The following is a 21,264-nucleotide window of genomic DNA, read 5'->3' on the forward strand; positions in this document are numbered from 1 at the left end:
AGAACAACTTGGCATCAAATAAATAAATAAAGAGATTTTTCATTTAAAAAAGTTATTGGAACTGATGATAAAAAAGATAAAGAAGCAATTTGGAAGGTGAGCCTATAATAATTTGAAAATTATTTGTATTATAAATAATAACTATATATTACATATATTATATTGTTAACTATATTATTGACTCACCTTCCAAATCGAAAAAGAAGAACATTACATAATCTTACATTTACTGCAGAAAGTGGAACGAAGACAAGAAAATATTTGACTCATGAAACTATTATGAATGGAACTGGAGTTACTTAAGCAAACTTAACTAAAGAAGTTTTGGAAGAGTTTAACAGCATGGAAACTCTTAAAGCTGTGGTTTTGACATTACAAGTAATACTGGTGCAGAAAATGGTCTAATTGTTCAGCTAGAAAAAGCTATAAATAAAAAATTATATTTAGCAGGATGTCAACTCCACCGAAATAAATAACCATTTAGACAAGAACTTTATTTGATGGAAAAAAAAAAAATTCCTAAAAAATAAATGTAGTTTGTTAATCTGTTTCAGAAGACTCTAGAAGACTCTATACATGAACTCCCTATGATAAGTTTTTCTACAATAAAAAGTCAGAAATTCAATCCTTAGTAGATGAAACTGTTCAGATTTAAGTAATGTTAAAAGAAAACTTTATGAATATACTGTCAGTATAAGTACAGGCCAAGTCTCCAAATAATAAGCATTGACAAAACTTGGACTTGTGAACCATTCAAGATGGTTGACATTTGTGTTACCCATTACGTATAAATATAAAGAGGAAAATCTGTCTTCAGAGATGATTATGATAACTAAGTTTATAGTTCAAGTATATTCTCCAATGTGGTTTACTTTAAAAAAAATCAGGTCATTACAAAAATTCAGAAAAAATTCTTTTTAAAATGATTCAGCTGACTAAACTGATGAAAAGAAATTTCTTTAGAAACTTAGCTGGTAATACATTTTACCATCTAAGCAAAATCTTTCTCTAAGACACAAAGGACCCTTCAAAAGCACCAATAAATTTGACAAAACTATTGAAATCACATGTAATGAGATCGCCAAAAAAAAAATTGATAGACTCATTGAGCCTATTCCAAAAAAAAAGTTTCTTAAAAGTAAAGGATATGTTATTAATTATTGATTTTAGTATTTTTTTTTTTTTAAAGTAGTTATAAAAAAGTTGCTTATGTTTTGGAATTCAACCATTTAATTTTTTTTTATAAAATAAGTTAAGGAAAAAATTATCCTAATAAATATATGAATGCTTGTAATGTAACGATCTTCTAGTCCCATTAGATGAACATAGTGACTAATCTGTGACCAAATATTATATGTTATAACCATATTAAAAGCTATGATAAAACAAGCACTGTTGATTGATATAAAATTGTTTTCACTCTATGCACCTTTGTTACCTCAAAATTTAACTATTAACTATAAATTGTTTTGAGGGTAAATCTGAGCAACCATGGGCCAACTTACTCCAATATGGGGCAAATGAGCTCAAGGAACATCAATTTGCCTCATGTTACCCCACTTTAAAACAAATTGTTAATACAGAATGATTAAAAAAAGGTTATCAACAAATTATTTTTAAAATACCGCTTTCTGAAAAAGATTTAGAAGTTCCAAAAGAAGATCGCTCAGTACCAAGCCGGTTCAACACAAACGTTGAGCTGTTAGTATCAATCAGTATATTTTCATCAACCTCTTTGGTTCCCTCTTGAGGTTTTTGCATGGGATTATTAGAAACTGGAGAACTCAATTTGATAGGAGAAAATAGTTTACTTAAACACCTTAAATATGGTGGTGATGAAATCCTGTCCCATGAGTTTGATACGATATCTGTAAGCTAAAATAAAGTTGTTATCAATTGAATCATAAAAACTAAATAAAAACTGAAGCATTTTATAGGGAAAAAAAAGAGTTATTGGAATTTAATTACTTTAGTGTGATATCAATGCAAGGTAGAAAAATTTTTTACAGAGGCAGGTTAATAATAAATGCTTCCACAATTAGAAAATTGGCAAATCTTGTGTAATGTTTAGTGGTGACCTTGCATGGTTTTTTTTTTTACATAACCTAATAAAAATTTAATAAATTCATTCAGCTCTGCATTGTATGATGATACCTTGATTTCCTCTGTTAAATGAGAAACAGTAGCCGTACTTTTTGTTCTTGCAAGGTAAACACAAACCTTTTTAGCCTGAAAAAAAAAAAGAAAACATCTATATATATATAAAGTTTTGCTAATTTATATGTATATTAAGTTACAGTAAATGCATTTAGCATTTGTACAAATAAATTAGCTGTTAAAATACATTAATTGTACATGAATAAGAACACATGTGCCACACAACCCTGCTGTCACAATAAGATAGTCTATAATGCGTGCTATATTATTTTCCCAATGCATGCATAATGAAGACCAACATTTTTCAATTTCCTTACTGTATAACTCTTCGTACTAAAAAGCCAAAAGCAATAATTCAAATTACTATAAAACATGTTTAAGAATTTGTCAAAGAAACTTTCTCAACATTCATATCCATCTCAATATCCATAAGAAACAAACAAAAGTCACAAACAAAATTTGTTTGATTTCTTTACCTTTACAGTGAGATAAAACAAATTATTCAAAACCATTTGTGATGCCTGAGGAGATCCCCAACCGCCACCTTGTAAAATTATTGGTTTTAACAATTGGTTGTGAGTGGGTATTTCAATATCATTAAAATCTGATATTTCTCCTTTTTCTGATGATGCAGGATAATTTGATAGGTCAACCAGTTCTATATTTTCTAGCCATGGAGAAAGAAAATGCAAAAGGCACCTCTGACCCACCATAGTTGCAGCCTCAAAACGTAGTGTGATTTCTATAAGATATGAGAATTTTTATAAATAAATATGAAAATTACTCAAAAATATCATCAGGTTACCAATTTGATTGTAAACAAAAAAGGTAAATTAAAACCTGATATGAGAGGTAATGTAAGCTCAGGGTGAGTATAGGCAAGATGCATAGAAAATGTTTGATTTCCATTTGTATATTCAGTTACTCCCATTCGAAAGGGAACCATGTACCCAAAAAAGCGTCTAAATTTTTATTGATAAAATTTTTTGAAATAATACTTTAAAAGGCTTCTTAGAAAAAGACAACTTTTTTATCACAATACCTTTAGTATACCATATTCATTTTTGTAAATTTGTTTTCAATATCTATAAAAGAGAGAACAGTAACGTTCATACCTTTCAAGGATGTAAAGGAGTTGTGCAGCCTTTTCACAAATTTCTTGACATGGATCCCCAGTTTTAAAAATAACAACACAAAGCAAAGATATCAGCTGACATGAATAAGCACTAATAAAAAAGTATTTTTTTAAAATTAAAGTTAAGTCACCCCATGTTTACAAAAACAATCTTTTATAAATGTAAAAAAAAAATAAAAAGGTGAGAAAACTTACTGTTTGCTGAAAACATTTGCTAAAGCAAGAAAACAACCATTAGATATTCCACGAGTTCCTGTATAGCATCTATCTACCACAAAATTCAAAAGTGCTGGTATACTTTCATTATTTTCTAAAAGAAGCTCAACAGTTTCTTGACCTAACTTTGTAACATTGGCATTGCTTGATTGAAGCATGGTGTCTAATAACTTATATAGATACCCATTGGAAACAGTTAATGCTTTCTGATCAAAAACTTGTCCACAACACAATAAAGCACACATTGCCTCTAAAGCAGAGAATTCTAATTCAATGCTGTGATGGCCAGTTCGAGTTGTAGTACCTAAATTGTTTACATTGAAATGGCCACACCAACTAGCTAATAGTAAAAATAAATGATGTCTTCCTTGATTTCTTAGGAGACTACCTTGCATGGTGATTGGAATACTTTTAATCATTTTGTGCAAAAATTTTGAAAAATTCAAACGAAGCAACATTAGACTTCCATCATCTTTTTCATTTTCAAGCTCAAGTATACTTCTCATGCCCTCGATATATTCTCCCAGACATTGCAGTACACCTTTGTTGTCTGACTGTGATAAACTGTGGCGAAAACAACCCTGCTCTGCATTTGCTGCCATTATTCTAGCTACCTGCAAGCGCAGAAGGTCTTTCTTTCTTTTCTTTCTAACACCATCAGGCTTCTTATCTAGCACTTCTCTTATCAAAGGCTGCAACTCTTCTATAAGCTGAGGATGAGCAAGTGGATTTGTTTTCCCCAGCCCAATAACAGCTGCCTCTCTTATTTCATAAATTTCACTTTTTATTAAGAGAACGGTTGTTCTGAAAATGTCAGAGAGCCTAACAAAATCAAATGGAAGCTTATTATAATCAGTTTTGATATCTGTATCATTTGATACAACTGAAGCTATTGTAGAAATGCTGGAAGTTAAAACAGCAGGAGGGGGAGTACAAAAAAGATAGATCAAATAATTTCTCCAGAGGCAAACATCTGAAAGGTTTGGCTGAACCCTGGGTGCTCGAAAAGACATAACAGAAGTTCGGCTTTTCATCGAGTCAAAGTCTGCAGTAGGGTCCATTATTGAATACAAAGTGAATATTCGATTGTTTATAAAAGGCCATGTAAAATGAAACATACAAGAGCAATTTTTTGGATTAAGAAAAAGTTTATCAAGGAAACCTGATAAGCAGTGTGACCATAAATCCTTGTTAATACTGTTAGCTACATTATGTTCCTGCTTTTCTGCAAGTAAAGCTGATTTCTCAGCTAATAATTGTAAGTCAATATGAGGTGATAAACCAAGTGAAGACTTGTCATAGCCAGAAACATTAACAAGTGCTTTTTCTACTACATATACAGCACTATTTTCAATAATGTCTATTACAAGTTCATCTTTTCCTTCACTATATAATGTTTTGTAAAGTAATCGAACTTCCTTCAATAAAGTGAATGCTAGTTTTCTGTGCATGGCCTTATTGCTGCAAAGCATAGCTAAAGCAAATCCTTCTGTAACATGCAGAGTGTGTATAGATGAATGTTCACTATCAGCTTGCGATTTAGAACAGTGCATTGACATTTCAAGATATTTATCTGTAACACTTCCAACTGGCAAAGATACTGCATTCCTCCACTGAATTAGAAGCTGTGCAAGCATACGAATTGAGTTCTCTATAATCTGTGGAAAGGAATCTGGAACTTCCCTTAAAGTAAAATTAATGTAACCTTTAATTATGTCATGACGATATTCAGGGAAGTCCACAATTAATCCTTGTAAAGCTGCAAATGCTAAGTTTCTGAGCTCTTCATCCACATGAAGTGTTGATCGGGAGATCAATTCAACAAGTTCTTCCTTTCCCATCCCATCTGGTATACATTTCGGTATAGCAGCAACACAGGTACGAAATAAATCTATTTTAGGTTTACGCTCACCGCTGATAAAATCATTAACTTCTTTATTAACCATTTGAGGGTTAATTAATGTCATACTTTTTCCAACTTGACTATCCAGTGTTTTTAAAATTGTGTCTAAAGCTCTCCTAACACTGGTATAGTAAGTTACCACACCAATATTTCGGGCAGCTTCTTCTGTTAATTTTGTAAAAGTTTTTTTCACCTTTAGTGTGTTGCCAGATGGCAAATGACCAATAGTACTGGGCATTGGTGGAGAACCTTCCTTGCGCTGCAAATTATCTGCTATAACTAGAAAAGCACGAAGTCCAATATTCATTCTCTCAGGATTAAGTTGTTTAACAGATTTTCCAATATTAAGCAAATCAAAAATGATGTCTTGCATTGCAAAATCAAGCTTCTCCTAAAAAAAAATTCAAGAAAATACTCAACTCATTTTTAGTCAGAAAAATTGTTTAAATCTTTAATCTAAACTTTTAATTTTAATTAACTTCTCTGTTGAAACTTTTCACTCATTTTATTCTTACAAAATTTAACAGACTTAGTTAAAAATTATCAATTTATTTAGTAATAATGTAACAGACTATGTCCCTAGTACAGCAATTCAAATGTTATTTTTACCACAGTTTTCATAATTTATTGTGCTCCTTTACATCCTTATAGCCTCAGTAAGCAAAATACTCTCATGCTAAAACTTTAAAGAGAAGTTATAAGTGTTAACAACAATACCTGAGCTATGAATTGCACAATTTTGACAAAAATTGTCAGAGGGATGTTTCTTGGTACCACAGTTCTTGAGTTTTTAGGAAATAATGTGTCAACAATGCTTCTTAATCGACTTAAAAAAAGAACAATCAAAAACATTAAGAAATGCTCAGAACTTAGTGTTGTTATAAGCATGAGTTATTCAGAAAAATAAACTAATATACTTTATAGTGACAGTATGTGCCTCACATTTGATTCGAATAATATAAACCCTGAAAAAAGATATTGAAAAATGTTAACAAAACAAAGCTTAATAAAAAATTGACAATTTATAAGTGCCTTTTGTCTTGTCAAGACAATCTACAGGTCCTTATTCTACATAGACATTTCTAAAATAGTATTAAAAAAGCAAGAACTTTTTTTAAGAAAATCTCAATAGAAGTATATTCAGCATAAATCTTCTTGTCAGTAATACACCTAAGTACATCAGCTGCTTATATTACAACCCACCATAAAAGTCTGTACAAACATTCCATAGCCATACGTTGCATCTTACTGTCCCGAGACTGAAGAAAATAAAGATTTTAATTCAAATTTATAAATACTTTTATACTTTGTGAGGTAATATTTTGAAAAAAAATAAGCTTTTATAAGTAAGTAACTTTTTTATGATAAATGTTAAGTGGCTTTAAAAAATTCACTGCTGATCCATTTTTTGTATGCACACACTTGAAATAATAATTTACGAGTATACTCATAATCAGCAGCTTTGAAATTGACCCATACTACAAACATATTTGTAGTCAGCAGCAAATGTGTTAAAGCCAATTATTTTGTTACTTAATTTGTTTTACAAGAATATGTAAAAGAGTTGAATATTTTTTATACTTATTTGAAAAAAAAACTAATACAATAGTAAAAAAAAAAAAAAAAAGATATAATAAAAAAACTTTATTAACTTACTCTACAAGAAAACCATTACCTTAATATAGTTCAAACACATATTTAAAAACTGTCCCCAGTTGGTTAGAAAAAACTGTTTTTGACTAATGCATAAAAGTGCAGTAACAAGTGGGTAGATTGCCTACAAACAAGAAATTTCTATAAAGTAAGAACTTCAATCTCTATATCATAAATATATTAATGTAACATTTTAAAAAAAAGAGCACTCAACACATAGAAATATGAGATTTTAGATTTTCCTAAAAAATATCACAATAAAACTGACCAACTAAAATTTTTTTTCTTAAAGAAAAAATTTTGAGATGATAATTATATTGGTCATACAAACTTCATCAACTTCAATGGTTCAAAAATACCTGCTTTTACCTTTGTACAACAATGTATTCTTCCTGTAGGTCAGTTACCCCTCGGTGTATCTTGAGAAGTTACCAATACTATGTCACCTTTTTTAATGTCTGATTAAAAAAGATGACATTGAGTTAATAATTTTTTTTAATAAGAAAAGCCACTCTTCCATCCACTACTTTCTATAATGGCAAACTTACTCCTGCTACTTGATACTAAAACCTCTTAATATGGTGACCTTCTAAGTGTCAACTGAAACTCAGCAAAAATCTTACAACTTTTCAAGGTAAAAAGTGATTCAGTGGAATTTAACAAGAATATGCCAAGTAACAAACAACATGTTTTTGTAAGTTACAAAATATTTCCTTGCTGTATTTCTAATTAACAAATCAGTTAAATTAATTATGTATTTAACTTATTTTAGCTCTATCATTAATTGAATTAATCCATTACAGTTAGCTACAAATTTTTGATTTCTTATCCACCCTAAAACACTAAAGCTATCACACCATAAGGTTAGATCAATATTCAAGATTTCAGTTATCTTCTTTGGATGTTTTAAACCAAGCAGAGCTTCATGTAACTCAAATCTTACTTAGTAAGTAACTGTCTGGTCCTTTTTTGGGGCTTTTTTCTGAGTAAGAAAACATAAAAAAAATGAATCTTTTGACATCTTTTAAATCATTCTCTAACATAGCCTTGAAACTCTCCAGTTTATCCAGGTGTACTTTGCTTATTTTTTTTCAAATCTTTCTATACCAGCTTCAAATGGAAATGATGATTGTCTGAGTTCTTCAATTAGTTTAATTAGACTTTGACAAAATATATAACTATATAACTTCATACTTACTACTTTTTGACTCTATTTATACTAAACTTTGAAAAGGTTAAATTCAAAGTAAGATTTTTTGTGGTAATTTATTTTAAAAGAAGTGCACACTGTTATTCTAATATCTGTAGTTGTTTATGTTTGCAATATTTTTATGAAAGCAAGTCACTATGTCACTGTATCTAAACTGCTTTTTATACAAATCTCTTTTGATCATAATCTCTTTTAAAAATCTTTAAAAAATGTGCCATTATGAACTCTGTTATTTGTTAAAACTAAAACTGAAGAAGAGTTATTTCTATAAAAATTATTGATCATTTTAAGGTAGAGAATTCAAAAATAACAATAGAAAATAATGCAATTATCCCTAAATACCTTTAAATTTTTCAATGTTTAATCATCTGCGACAAACTATCTGAACAGCACATAAAAAAAGTTTTGTTTTCAAAAATACTCTTATGTTGTATCTACTAAACTATAAAGCAGTATCAACCTTGCTGAAATCTAGTTTCTCTTAAACTATACTTAAAAAATAATAATAATAATAATAATAAAATAAGACCTTTTACACAATATAAGAGTAGCTTTTCTTCCAAACTCAAATCAAATTTAAGACCTTTAAAGATTCATAAAGTACCTTTGACTTCTTTTATTTTAATTACTCACCCTCTAAAATACCAAAATTATATCTTATATATCAGATTATTTAGTCAAATAATAAAATTAAAAATAAAACCACAGATAGAATTATTTCAGGAGTCATTGAGAGTTATGAGCTGAAGTTTTGTTATATGGCATAGATAGCAGAAACTAAAACATCAATATTTTAAACATTTTAAAAATACAACCAACCAAGCTATGTTTTGCTTTTTTTGACATATCAAATGCTTCCTTATAAAGTAGATCAACAAACTTCTTTACAGCTGGAATGCTGTATTCACGCTTTGCTTGAGCTGCCACAGGTATCAAGATCTCAACAAACAAGTTCACAAATGCATACTTCACCTCTTTATCCAAGCTCTTTTCAAGAAATAATGTTGCGCATTCCTGTTATCAGAGAAAAACAAATTGAAACATGTTTTTAACAAACAAAGTTAGTTTTAAAAAAGTCAAAAAAAAGTGCACTTAATGTTGTTTCACAATCAATATCAGTTTACAGTTGTGCAGGGGGAATTGTTAAGAGGAGTTGTACAGGGTTTATCAACATATATCCACTGAATTATTGCAATTTAGTGAAAAGTACACAAAAGATGTTGACTAACTCTTTGCAAAAGTCTTTTATCAAATTTCTTTTTAAATTTTATAACTTATTACAAACATACAAGTATTAAAATGTTACAAAAAGCTACACCTATTAGGTCTTATTTTTCACAAGACTTTTTATTTCTATTAAAAGCAAAAGAGTTTAAACATACACAGTGTTTCCCAAAAATAACCGAACTTTTTGGATATAAAATAACACACATTATATCATCATTGAAAGTTATTATTTATTCAAAATAGGTTCCATCAGACTCAATACAACGTTTGGCACAATCAACCAGCGCATGCATAGATTTTTTTATGTCATTTATAGGAATGTTCTTCAGCATCTCGGTTACAGCTGCTTGAATGGCTGGGATATCATCATGAAATGCTCCTTTCATCTTGGTTTTCAGTTTTGGAAATAGAAAATAGTCACATGGTGATAGATCAGGCGAATATGGAGGGTGGTTGATGAGATTCACTTTTTTGGTCTTGTAAGGTGGTGCATTGTTGTACAATAAAAACAATTGTTTTCCTGCTGGATATTAAGGTCTAACACCACAAATTCTTTTCCACAAACAATCTAAAATGCCTAAATAGTATTTTCCATTAACAGTTCGACCTTCTGGAACAAATTCCTTGTGGACAATACCCTTTGAATCATAAAAAGTAATCAACATTGTCTTGATTCGAGACTTCTGGAAACGCAATTTTTTTGGTTTTGGCTTGCCTTTGGACTTCCATTCAGCAGATTGACGCTTAGTTTCAGGGTCATATTTAAAGCACCATGACTCATCACCAGTTATGATTGAATCAAGAAAGTCTGGATCGTTTTCAACAGTTTCAACAATGTCTTTGCAATGCTCCACACGAGCGATTTTTTGGTCTTCATTCAATTCATGTGGAACAAATGCGCACATACCTTTCTTTTACCCAAATCTTGAGTTAAAATTCTCAAAATAGTGTTTTAACTTGTATTTAATTCCTCAGACAACATTCTCGTAGTAAAATTTGCATTGATACCAATGATTTCACTGACTTTTTCCACCAATTCAGCACGATTACTAGCTTCTGGACGACCTGGGTCAGATCGCCATTTAAATCCTCACGACCATTTTTAAATTGTGTAAACCACGTATAAACTTGAGTACAACTCATACAATCATCACCATAAACTTTTTTCATCAATTTGTATGTCTCAGCGAATTTTTTTTCAAGTTTAACACAAAATTTTATATTCGCTCTTTGTTCCATTTTCATTTTGTAACAGGACTCATTTTTCTTTTATTGAAATGACTGTAACTTTCACACCTGTCATCCAATTTACATGAATGTAGGTGCGTTTGAAAGAGGATGAATGTATCTTTTTCATGCTGCAAATTATCAATGGATGGCGCTGCATGTTATATGATTTAAATATGAAGTTTGGTTATTTTTGGGACACACCGTGTATAGTGTTGATTGCTTAAATAAACACACATGTCAAAATTGATTTTAAAAATTTTCCACTCAAAGATGATCAAAACTCTGATTGATCTAATGAAATTAATAATGACTGAATCATTAACAATTAATGAAAATGGAGGAAGACATTAAAGAGAAACAGCTACAACTTGCAAATCCCACCAAGATAAATCTAAGCCACACATCTTTTACATGAAAAATTTGCTAGGAAGATAATTACAATAAATTTTGCAAAACTCTTTGAAAGGCAAAACTTTCTGTAATGATGACCAGAAAGATGGCCCAGAGTCATCAAACAAACTTAGTAATCAAAAAAAATTATTTACTAATCCAATACTGTTAAAATGACTAAATAGAATAGCAAAATATCATAAAAATATGCAAAAATGTAACCTGAAGAAACAAGAACGACTCTTCCACTTCATCTACAGGATACAACTATAAAACAAAATGTTTGATTTTTAGAGAACCATTACAATGTATAAAGCATTTAAAAATAGCCTAGGCACTTACTTAAAATATGTTCATTTGAACAATTCTTTACATTGAATTAATTTTTCAATTCCAAAGCAAAATGCTGACAAAATTCTTTTTTTTAACAAATTTTCTAAACATTCAGCAAATTTTCTCATTCTTAACAAACAATAACAGGTTTTACTTAATCAACAATAATAATTACCTTAAATCTTATAAATTTCAACCCCATTGTTATATTTACTAGTATCTGAGGATTTCCTTGATTCTCTTTGTACTCCTGCATGAAACGTTTTCTAATAAACTGAAATCGAGTTTGGGCAAGTACACCAATAACTTCAGCATACAATGCAGTAATAATGCCTTGATTGCATGTAACCGATGATGATGAAGCATCCACATTATGCTCCTTAAAGTGCTTGAAAGCAAGATCTTCAATGTACTGAATAAGTTGGTCATCAACAGGATGAATTGATAACTAAAAAAGGTCTTGCAATTAAACAAAATAGTATTTTTGTTTAGTTAAAAGTTTGTTTTTATATAAATCTTAATATTGTTAATCTACTATATTTTGTTAAACTATTTCAAACTAAAGGGATTGTTATGTCTCCAGTGAACTGGGCCATATAAGACCCAGTGAGCTGCACCAGAGAAGGGAGAACAAAAGAATATGAATGTCGGAGAGAGTGTAAAAGAATGATAGCAGAAAATAGATGACATATATACATAAAATGACAATATATACTTAGTGGTGACAAGACATACAAGTGGTGACAAAACTGAAGTGGTGAGATAAAAATGAAGATAGAATTCTAGAGATTACAAAGGATATAAAGAGCACACAGTAATTGATAATAATATCATGGACAATAATACTACTTGAAAGAAAGTCAACATGAAAAAAAAAAGCATTTAGTTTTGGTGATCATACTGATATAAAATGTAATAATTGAATTGAGTACACTAAACAAGTAAAATAATACTTTATAGCAAATGAGATTGAAGATGAGAATAGAAGTTGCTGTATTTCTTAACATTATTAGTGTAGAGATATACAGCTCAAATTTTAATAGCCCCAATCAAACAAAGCCACAAGATCATTCAAGGAATTAACAGAAGAGTTAAAAAAAAACATCTTAACCCAACATCAATTGTTTTAACAAATTTTACAAAAGATATCGAAAAGAGGGAGAAATATTGTCTTAATACATAGCAAGTTTACGGAACACTGTAAATTAATTGACTTTTTAACTAAGGCTTTGAGAGCAAAACACTGGAAATACTTAGAAAATTGGATGCAACAACTACCAATATTCTCAGCAAGATTGGTGTCAAAGTGTGCATCAATTCAGAATTGGAGATAAGGTATTCATTAGAAAATACCCAAATGAAACCAAATGGTATCCAGCACTAAAATCCAAATAATCAGTGATCGAACATACCTGATAAACATTGGAAGCAGAAAGATTACAAGACATATAGATCACATAATGAGAAACAGTAGTGATATAAGATCAACAGAAGATATTACTCCAACAGACTGGGATATAGACATGGAAGAATATCAACAGAATCAAGCTGGAAACATTTAAAAAGGTATATCCCCAACAAATGAGGAAAAAACATTTAGATATAGAATGAATAAAGAGGGTGTTGTTTACCCAGTGAACCATACTCTATATAAGACCCAGTGAGTTACACCAGCAGATGGAGAAGGGAAAAAAAAAAGTATGTATATTGAGGGGAGTGTATAATGATAGAAGGAGAAAAACCATGAACATTAAATGATATTATATACTGACATAATAGGGACAAACATACCTGCTTTAGAACTTCAATAAGAACCAAGCAAAAAATAAACTCAACAGACATCTGCAATAAAAAATATTTAAATATAGTAAAAAAAAGTCAAATTTTTTAAACACTTCAACAAAAGATAGGTTTTAGTATTTTCATAAACTCACATCTCTTCTTTCCCATAATATTACATCTTTTTCTCTAAAAGAAGCTCTTGATCCAGGTCTTGGTGACTCTGAGCCACTAAAATGCAAAAATCATTAGATAGCATAGAAACTTAATGGAACTTTACACATAAGTGATGACCTACAGTGTTTTTAATTTTATTGCCCTAAGACTAATTGTAAACAAGAGAAGAGAAAAGAGCTACTTATAGAAATAATTTGGATTTGCAGCTGATGAGATGCATTTTACATCATAAACAATGCAATAGAAACTTTTTCTCAAAGGGAGGAAACACATCCAACCTAATAAAACATCTTCAAGATTTACATTCTGAAATAATTAAAAAGTTCAGCTTTATATTTAATTCTCACATTAACTTTTACCTTCAGAGCCTCTGCTGCTATTTTCATTTTTTATATTCAGAATTTCCGTTGGTATAATAGTAGTACTGTAGTAATAATACACAGTGTTATTATTACAGTACACTGTAAAACGAATCAGTTTTTCAGTGGTTTTTTGAAAAACTCCTTGGTTTTTTAAAATACCGTAACATGGTTTTTGGTTTTTTGAGAATCCAATCGGTTTTATGCGCAAGTATTAAATGTGTCGCGGTTTTTCAAAAAACTAATTGTTGTATTCGCCAAGAGCTTTTCGTAAAGTTTTTAAGTTTTGAAAAACTTTAAAATGGCTGCACCCTCAGTCAACGCTTTGCCAGTAAGTTTCAGTAGAAACTTTATTCTTTAAGAATAAGTAAATAACAAAATCTTAATATTTTCAGTAAGTTTAATGAATAAAAGTTAAAGTTAAATAAAGAAAAATAAATAAAACAAAAGTGTATGGTGTTTACCCTTAACACTTATTTTTTTAAATGCTAATTTAATTCTTAATTTTTTAAGTTAAATTTGTAATAAATTACTTTATTACTGGTTTTCAAAAATTAAAAATTTTTTTTTTAGGAACAACCTGAAAGTTGGTCATCTCTGGATGTTACATTATGGTTAGAAAAGTGTGGATTAGAAACATGTGTCAGCAAATTCAAAGGTAGTTTTTAAAGTTTCAGCATCCAAGAAACGCAAATGGCAACTTTTTTCTATTGTTCAATGTGTTCTACAACAGTATTGAGTATTTTAAGGCTCTACAGGCATTACACTAATTACCACCAACATGATTTTAATCTAAAGATTAACTGCTGTTACTCACCTTGCAATAAAAGTTTCAAAAAGATTCACAGTTTTCAACAGCATGTAAGGAGAGCACATCAAACTGATAATAAACCAATAACAACAGTTAGCACATCATTGTTAATGGAAGATTTTGAACCATTGCCAGAAAATTTAATTCAAGACACAGATTTTCCAGGTCTCTTTCTACAGATAATATCTGATTTGAAAAATTCTATTGGTCTTATGTTTTTAAAATTAAGAGAAAAACATGTAGTTGCAAGCCAAGTTCATGTTGATTTAGCAAGTGACATAAGAGAAGTCTTCACTGTATTCTATTCATCATACAATAGTTTAATAAAGCAATTTATTCAGCAAAATGATACCACCAGTTTAGTCCATCTATTAGATAATGATTATCTCTATGATGTATTCTCTTCTTTTATTCATGAGTATCAATTGATTAATTATTGTAAGTCTAATTTAAAAATGGTGGAGCCACAAGAACAATCTGTTACAGGTTCAGACGGAGTTACTTATAAATACCATTATGTTAGTATTAAAGATAATCTGGAAAGAGTTTTAAGTATGGAAGATATATTTATTGAATTTTGTCACATGCATCAAACTGAAAGTCCATCTGGTATTATGTTTGACTATTGTGATGGGGAAATTTACAAAAGGCATTCTTTTTTTACAAAACACCCTACTGCTATTCGAATCCATTTGTTCATTGATGAATTTGAAATTGTTAACCCTTTAGGCTCTAAAAAAGGGAAACAAAAACTTTGTGGTGTATATTACACAATTGGAAATTTACATCCTCGTTATCGCTCAATAACATCTCAAATACACCTTGCAATGTTGTTCAAATCTAAAATACTAAAGTTTTCTTCTTATCATGATGTATTAAAGCCGATGATTGATGAACTAACATCCCTAATGAATTCTTATGTTACTGTTATTCAAGGAGAAACTGAACACAATCTTCATGTTTGTATTGCTACAGTGTCTGCAGACAACTTAGGTGCACACTCTCTTGCTGGTTTTAGTTGTTGTTTTAGTTCAGGTAGAATTTGTCGATTTTGCTTAGTTGATTATAAAACAATATCTTTGAGATACACAGAAGATTCCTGTTCATTAAGAACTGTGCCTCTTTAGAAATCTTCCAATAGTTATTGTTGACTATCTTTCTATCCTTCGTGATAGTATTCCATCATTTTGGGAAGTCTTTTTGCTGTTCCGTCAAATATCAGAAATCTTGTTTTCTTTTACAATTAAAAATGATCAAATTCCATATTTATCATATCTCATTGGGAATTTTCTTTATCTATTTCATATTGAATACCCAGATAAAATGACTCCAAAAATGCATTACCTTTTGCATTATCCAAGAATGCTGTGTTTATTTGGCCCTTTGAGACATTTATGGTGTATGAGGTTTGAATCTAAGCATAATTATTTTAAAAGATTGTGCCATATAATTTCGAACTTCAAAAATATTACCTTTACATTATCAAAACGCCACCAAATGAGGCAATGTGCAGAATTGAACTCTTATGATTGCCTCAGAAATAATGAAGATGAGAAGAATGGAATTATAATATCCACTTTGTACTTTCCAAAAAGTGTCCAAGACGAGCTATTTAATTATTTTGGATATACTGTTAGTGAAATATTTAAAGCTACAAGTGTATCAATTAATCATGTAACTTATAATGTAAAGGACTACCTTGTTCTATCAGTTCAAGATGATGGAATTCCGATTTTTCTGTGCATATCTTATCTGCTAAAGCACTCTGAAAGATGGTATTTTGTTGGAAATATTTGCTACTGCTCACAGTTTTTAAACTACTGCCATTCATATTGCTTAACAGCATCATCCACATTATGCATCCAACCAGTGGGAAGTGAAGCCTCTCCTGAACCACTTGATGGGTATATAACATCAGTAGGATGCTTAGTTGCTTTGAAAAGTCAGGTTTTGTAAAAGATATATTTAATCATGGTACTACAAATCGTTTTTGTATTAATGGCATTAATCTGAAAAGGATTCGTAGAGTATATGCATATCCCAACTTACTCTTTTCTGATTCTCCATTGGTAGCAGTAAATACCAATATGCACTTTTTTTCTCATTAAAAAAAATTTGAATTTACTTCACCAAACAGTAGAATACATACTGAAATTTAACTATATATTTGAATATATTTTAGAGGAAGATATATATGACACAGTTTTGCTGGACATTGATGATTTTACTAGCAACAAATTATGAACCACATTCAAAATAGAACTCAGTATTCTTAAAACATTATGTACTCGAGTTATCCATTCTGATTTGCCAACACTTGATTAAATATCAAAAATATTTAATTTTAATGTATAATGTATATATTAATATAATATATTAACTGATTTACCTATTAGATTAACTAATCATCACCTATATATTTCAATTAAAAAATTATATGCATATATGTGTGTGTGTGTCTGTGTGTGTGTCTGTGTGTGTGTGTCTGTGTGTGTGTGTGTCTGTGTGTGTCTGTATACTCACATAAAAGAAAATTATGGCTGAAGCAAGAAGAAGACATCGAAGTCCTGTCATCAGGCATCATTTTTGTTGGGTATTTATAATTGTAAATAAAAAATGTGTCTAAACCTCAATGTGGAATGTTTTATAACTTGCTGATATTTATTTTTTAAGTATTCATTTTAGAGGAAGATATAGATGGCTCAGTTTTGTTTGACATTGATGATTTTACACTCAAGGAGCTGATTTCTAGTATTAAATTACGAATCACATTCAAAAAAGAACTCAATATTCTTAAAACATGCACTCCAGTAGTTCATTCTAATTTACCAATTTTGAGTCAGTGCTCTCAACACATAATTGATTTTAGCCCTCCAGTTATAAATTCAACATCAAGGTAAGATTTTATAAGATTTATATCATTATAAGTATGTAATAAATATAACAATAAACATGATAAACAAGAGGGTTGGGAATATTTGTAAAGCAAAATAACATTACATACATTTAACTACATTCCCTAAAAATTAATAAACAGGGGGAATCCTAAAAAACTCTGGGAGGAGGGGAGTTCAAAAAAGTTAAAAGCATCCTTAGAGTATGTTTTTGTTGTATAAAATCTTATTGATGCAAATATATCTTTGACCTCTGTGTTTAATAATTTAACTCATCCTGCATAAATTAACTTAGTTTTCATACTTTTGATTTATTATAACTGTAAGGATTCCTAGATGTTAAGTTGTACCAATGTAAATACAAAAAAAATCACAGTTGTAGACATATTGTTATGTCTATTTTTATGTAACATGTCTTGTTTATTTTTTTATTATCTTCATATTTTCAATAACAAAAAACTGTTGTTAGATGACTTATATATAATACATTTTAGTGGTGAACAACTGCAACTGCCGAATTTCTTGGAGAATGCAATTTCCAGGAAAGAACTAAATTTTGATGTTCCTGGAAAATCAAAATTGAAAACCTCTTTTTTTGACATTATGTTCGATGTTATTCAATCCAGACATGGCCTGTATGTAAAATTTTGTCCACATTAAGTTCATGATATAATATTGATATGATCTTTTATTTTGTTGTTTGATTTTTTTATGCTATTATTTAACGAAATCTAGAACAGCATTTAAATTACATTTGTAAAATTATATGATCAAATTATAACATTTTCATATTTAAGAGTGAAATAATAAATTATTATAAAATTTAATATTCATTTTTAATATTTTTAATTAAATGATAAAAGACTTCAAATCCTAATTTTATATCATCTGTTGTTTTTTTAAAGAGATTTTTATTCACTGATTGTGTCATTGATTATTACATCTGATTAGTAATTCTGTTCATTATTGTTTAAACTTCCTTTTTAATTGTTCCATTGTTAATTTGTATAGTTAAAGGTTGTATTGTGACATCTATTTATTTAAGGTACCCAAATAGTGCACAGTTATATGATATAGCACATGAAGTGATTCTACGTTATCCAATTGTTAAGCCAACACATGGAAATGGCTCAGTAAACACAACGTTTTTCTTTTATACTTTAACTTTAAAATTGTATTTTTTTTTTTTTTCAAAGTTATAATTGCACTTTGTTAAAAAAACACATGCTGGATCCGCGCCTGATAATTATTATCATTATTATCATTATTATTATTATTATTATTATTATTATTATTATTATTATTATTATTATTATTATTATTATTATTATTATTATTATTATTATTATCATTATTATTATTATTATTATTATTATTATTATTATTATTATTATTATTATTATTATTATTATTATTATTATTATTATTATTATTATTATTATTATTATTATTATTGTTATTGTTATTTTTATTATTTATACCATTATTCTTAGCATAAATTTATTTGTAGGAGTTTCTAGTTCATGCTTTTAAGGAAAAACTAAAACGTGTTCGACGACCTCTGGTTAATGATGCCATAATAATGGAATACAAAAAAAAGTATGGGCATGCCAATGGAGGGCGTAAAAGAAAATCTGAAAGCATCAATCAATCAATGACTCAGTTATTATCTGCAAAGAGACTCTGTCACACTATAATACATGTATAGTTTTTGTCTTATTTTGTTTTATATTAAAAAAGTTTAACAAAGTAAATTATACTACTGAAAGAAAAATTAGAGTATACTCCTATCACAATCTTGTGATATTCCTGGAACATGGCAAGAATATTGGATCCCTCCCTAATCATCAAATATACTAGTATATGTATGTGTGCGTGTGTGTATATATATATATATATATATATATATATATATATATATATATATATATATATATATATATATATATATATATATATATAGTTATGTATGTATGTATGTATGTATGTATGTATGTATGTATGTATGTATGTATGTATGTATGTATGTATGTATGTATGTATGTATGTATGTATGTATGTATGTATGTATGTATATATGTATGTATGTGTATATGACAACTACAAACTATTCTTCTATAAAGTAGTTTATAGTTTTATAGTTTTTTTAATATAAAAAGAGGTTTCTGAAATCATTTAAAAAGTAATGTACATATTCAGTTGCACAAGTAGTCAGTTTCAGATATCTATTTATATAAATATACAATTATAATTTATTATTTACAGGAAGAACACAATGTCACTGAGGATCTGCTAACCATAATATCAGAAGAATGTAATAAGCTGCGCCCTGATGTCCCTTTTTTAAAAAACCAAGTTGGTTTAATCCTTGGCACTCTTAAGAAGCATTGTCAAAACAGCACTGTGAAGGATGTTTTGGATAAATTTTCTGGTCTCAAGTTTGAATATATATATTAACCGAAGGTTTAATCTTTTTGTAAGCAACGTTTTATTATTTTTAGGCATCTCGAAGAATTTAAGGGCTTCTATGCTTGTTCATCTGTTCTCAGAGGAGAGAAGTCTTCTATATGCCTTTGACGCGGTAAGGGTCTTGTCATAAGTATTACAAGTGAAAATATTTTGTTCATTATAATTTAATTACAACTTGATGTTTTACTTTGATTTAGGATCCGGCTTGTCTCACTCCTATTCTCCGGATTAAAGGCCCAGTTCTAAGACCAATATCAATAGATCTTTTTGTTGATAAAATACTTGTTGCAAAAGACATCCCAGATTTTTCTTGTGCCGTCAGTATGGTTATGGCAGCATATTTTTTATTCGATATTGCTTATCCTAAGCCATTGGAAAAAACACTAAATTTTATTGAACACCATGTTATTTCTGATAAAGTTAAACTTTGCAAAACTGCTAAACAAATTTCAAAGTTGTGCAAACTGTAATTGCAAAAGTTGTAATGATCTTTTTCCAGAATATTTTCAGCATAAAGATTTTGTTTTTCTTAACATTCAACATTCTATACAAATGGGATGTATGTTAACCGGTAGCTGGGTTTATTAAAAAACAAATATTGGTTTGTTGAAATTCCGACTAAATAAAAAAAATATTGGTTTTTCAAAAAACCGATTTGAGTTTTTTGAAAAACGAAATATTTCGGATTTTTGAAAAACCGACTTATTACGGTTTTTCAAAAAACCGAAAAAGGTTTCAATCTGGCTTCAGTCTGAAAAACCGATTTTGGTTTTTTTACGCACCTTTTTATTTTACCGTGTACCACTATTACAATTATAATAATATAGTATTATGGTTATTTAAAACAACCATCTGATTGCTGATCTTAGTTCACTTCATAAATTGTTAATTAAATAATTTTGATAGATATGAATTGGTAAATTATACTTTTGTTTGTTCTTATCTAACTTTATCTAAATTATAAAACTTTTGTGCAAAGTGTTTTAATGCAACATTTTCTATCTTTATAACTCTTAATATAAGTATATGCAATCAATCTTATTACAAAAGCTTTGTTGCTAAAGTATTAATAAATAAATTTACAGATATCTAATGCTGTATTTTGATCTGATTCAGTTTACTTTTATGGTAGCTGAGCAAGATCTAAAGTGACTTTAGTAAACTCTAAATCAGATAAGAGTAATGGGTAATTTTCTGGGACCAGAAAGATATGATCAAAACTCTACTGAGGTAAGAAAACTTAATAAAGTTGTTACTGAATTCATGTGAATGAATAAAGTTTCTATTTATAGAATTGAAAATGCAGCTTCCAGCAAATGCT

At 29.2% G+C, this 21,264-nt stretch overlaps 2 protein-coding genes and 1 pseudogene across 6 annotated transcripts in view; 2 read left to right on the forward strand and 1 right to left on the reverse strand.

Moving 5' to 3' along the window:
* LOC145184380 (protein furry homolog-like) overlaps window positions 1-21,264 on the reverse strand; it is a 36,274-nt gene that overhangs the window by 10,260 nt on the left and 4,750 nt on the right. For all 4 annotated transcript variants that reach the window (XM_090077332.1, XM_090077331.1, XM_090077334.1 and 1 more), the window contains 16 exons: window positions 13,389-13,464; window positions 13,246-13,296; window positions 11,630-11,902; window positions 11,344-11,388; window positions 9,094-9,288; window positions 7,087-7,188; window positions 6,615-6,670; window positions 6,329-6,376; window positions 6,129-6,237; window positions 3,488-5,802; window positions 3,273-3,383; window positions 2,998-3,119; window positions 2,634-2,899; window positions 2,356-2,490; window positions 2,155-2,229; window positions 1,626-1,875 (listed from right to left, as the gene is read on the reverse strand). In XM_090077332.1, the coding sequence (XP_089933458.1) occupies window positions 1,626-1,875; window positions 2,155-2,229; window positions 2,356-2,490; window positions 2,634-2,899; window positions 2,998-3,119; window positions 3,273-3,383; window positions 3,488-5,802; window positions 6,129-6,237; window positions 6,329-6,376; window positions 6,615-6,670; window positions 7,087-7,188; window positions 9,094-9,288; window positions 11,344-11,388; window positions 11,630-11,902; window positions 13,246-13,296; window positions 13,389-13,464 (4,229 nt within the window). The remainder of the gene's footprint in view (window positions 1-1,625; window positions 1,876-2,154; window positions 2,230-2,355; window positions 2,491-2,633; window positions 2,900-2,997; window positions 3,120-3,272; window positions 3,384-3,487; window positions 5,803-6,128; window positions 6,238-6,328; window positions 6,377-6,614; window positions 6,671-7,086; window positions 7,189-9,093; window positions 9,289-11,343; window positions 11,389-11,629; window positions 11,903-13,245; window positions 13,297-13,388; window positions 13,465-21,264) is intronic.
* Window positions 14,013-15,707, forward strand: LOC145181532 (uncharacterized). Its single transcript, XM_090080573.1, has 2 exons — window positions 14,013-14,100; window positions 14,343-15,707. The coding sequence occupies exon 2, from the start codon at window positions 14,463-14,465 to the stop codon at window positions 15,705-15,707; it is 1,245 nt and encodes a 414-aa protein (XP_089936699.1). The 5' UTR covers window positions 14,013-14,100; window positions 14,343-14,462.
* On the forward strand, window positions 17,341-20,456 carry LOC149892244 (sterile alpha motif domain-containing protein 3-like; annotated as a pseudogene). The gene is made up of 6 exons (XR_016449484.1): window positions 17,341-17,476; window positions 17,969-18,109; window positions 18,520-18,607; window positions 18,985-19,176; window positions 19,740-20,055; window positions 20,141-20,456. The product of XR_016449484.1 is annotated as a sterile alpha motif domain-containing protein 3-like (transcript).

Source organism: Hydra viridissima, unplaced genomic scaffold (assembly GCF_058129835.1).
Source record: "Hydra viridissima isolate aposymbiotic clone 2 unplaced genomic scaffold, HvirCarnegie_v1 scaffold_2, whole genome shotgun sequence".
NCBI lineage: Eukaryota > Metazoa > Cnidaria > Hydrozoa > Anthoathecata > Hydridae > Hydra > Hydra viridissima.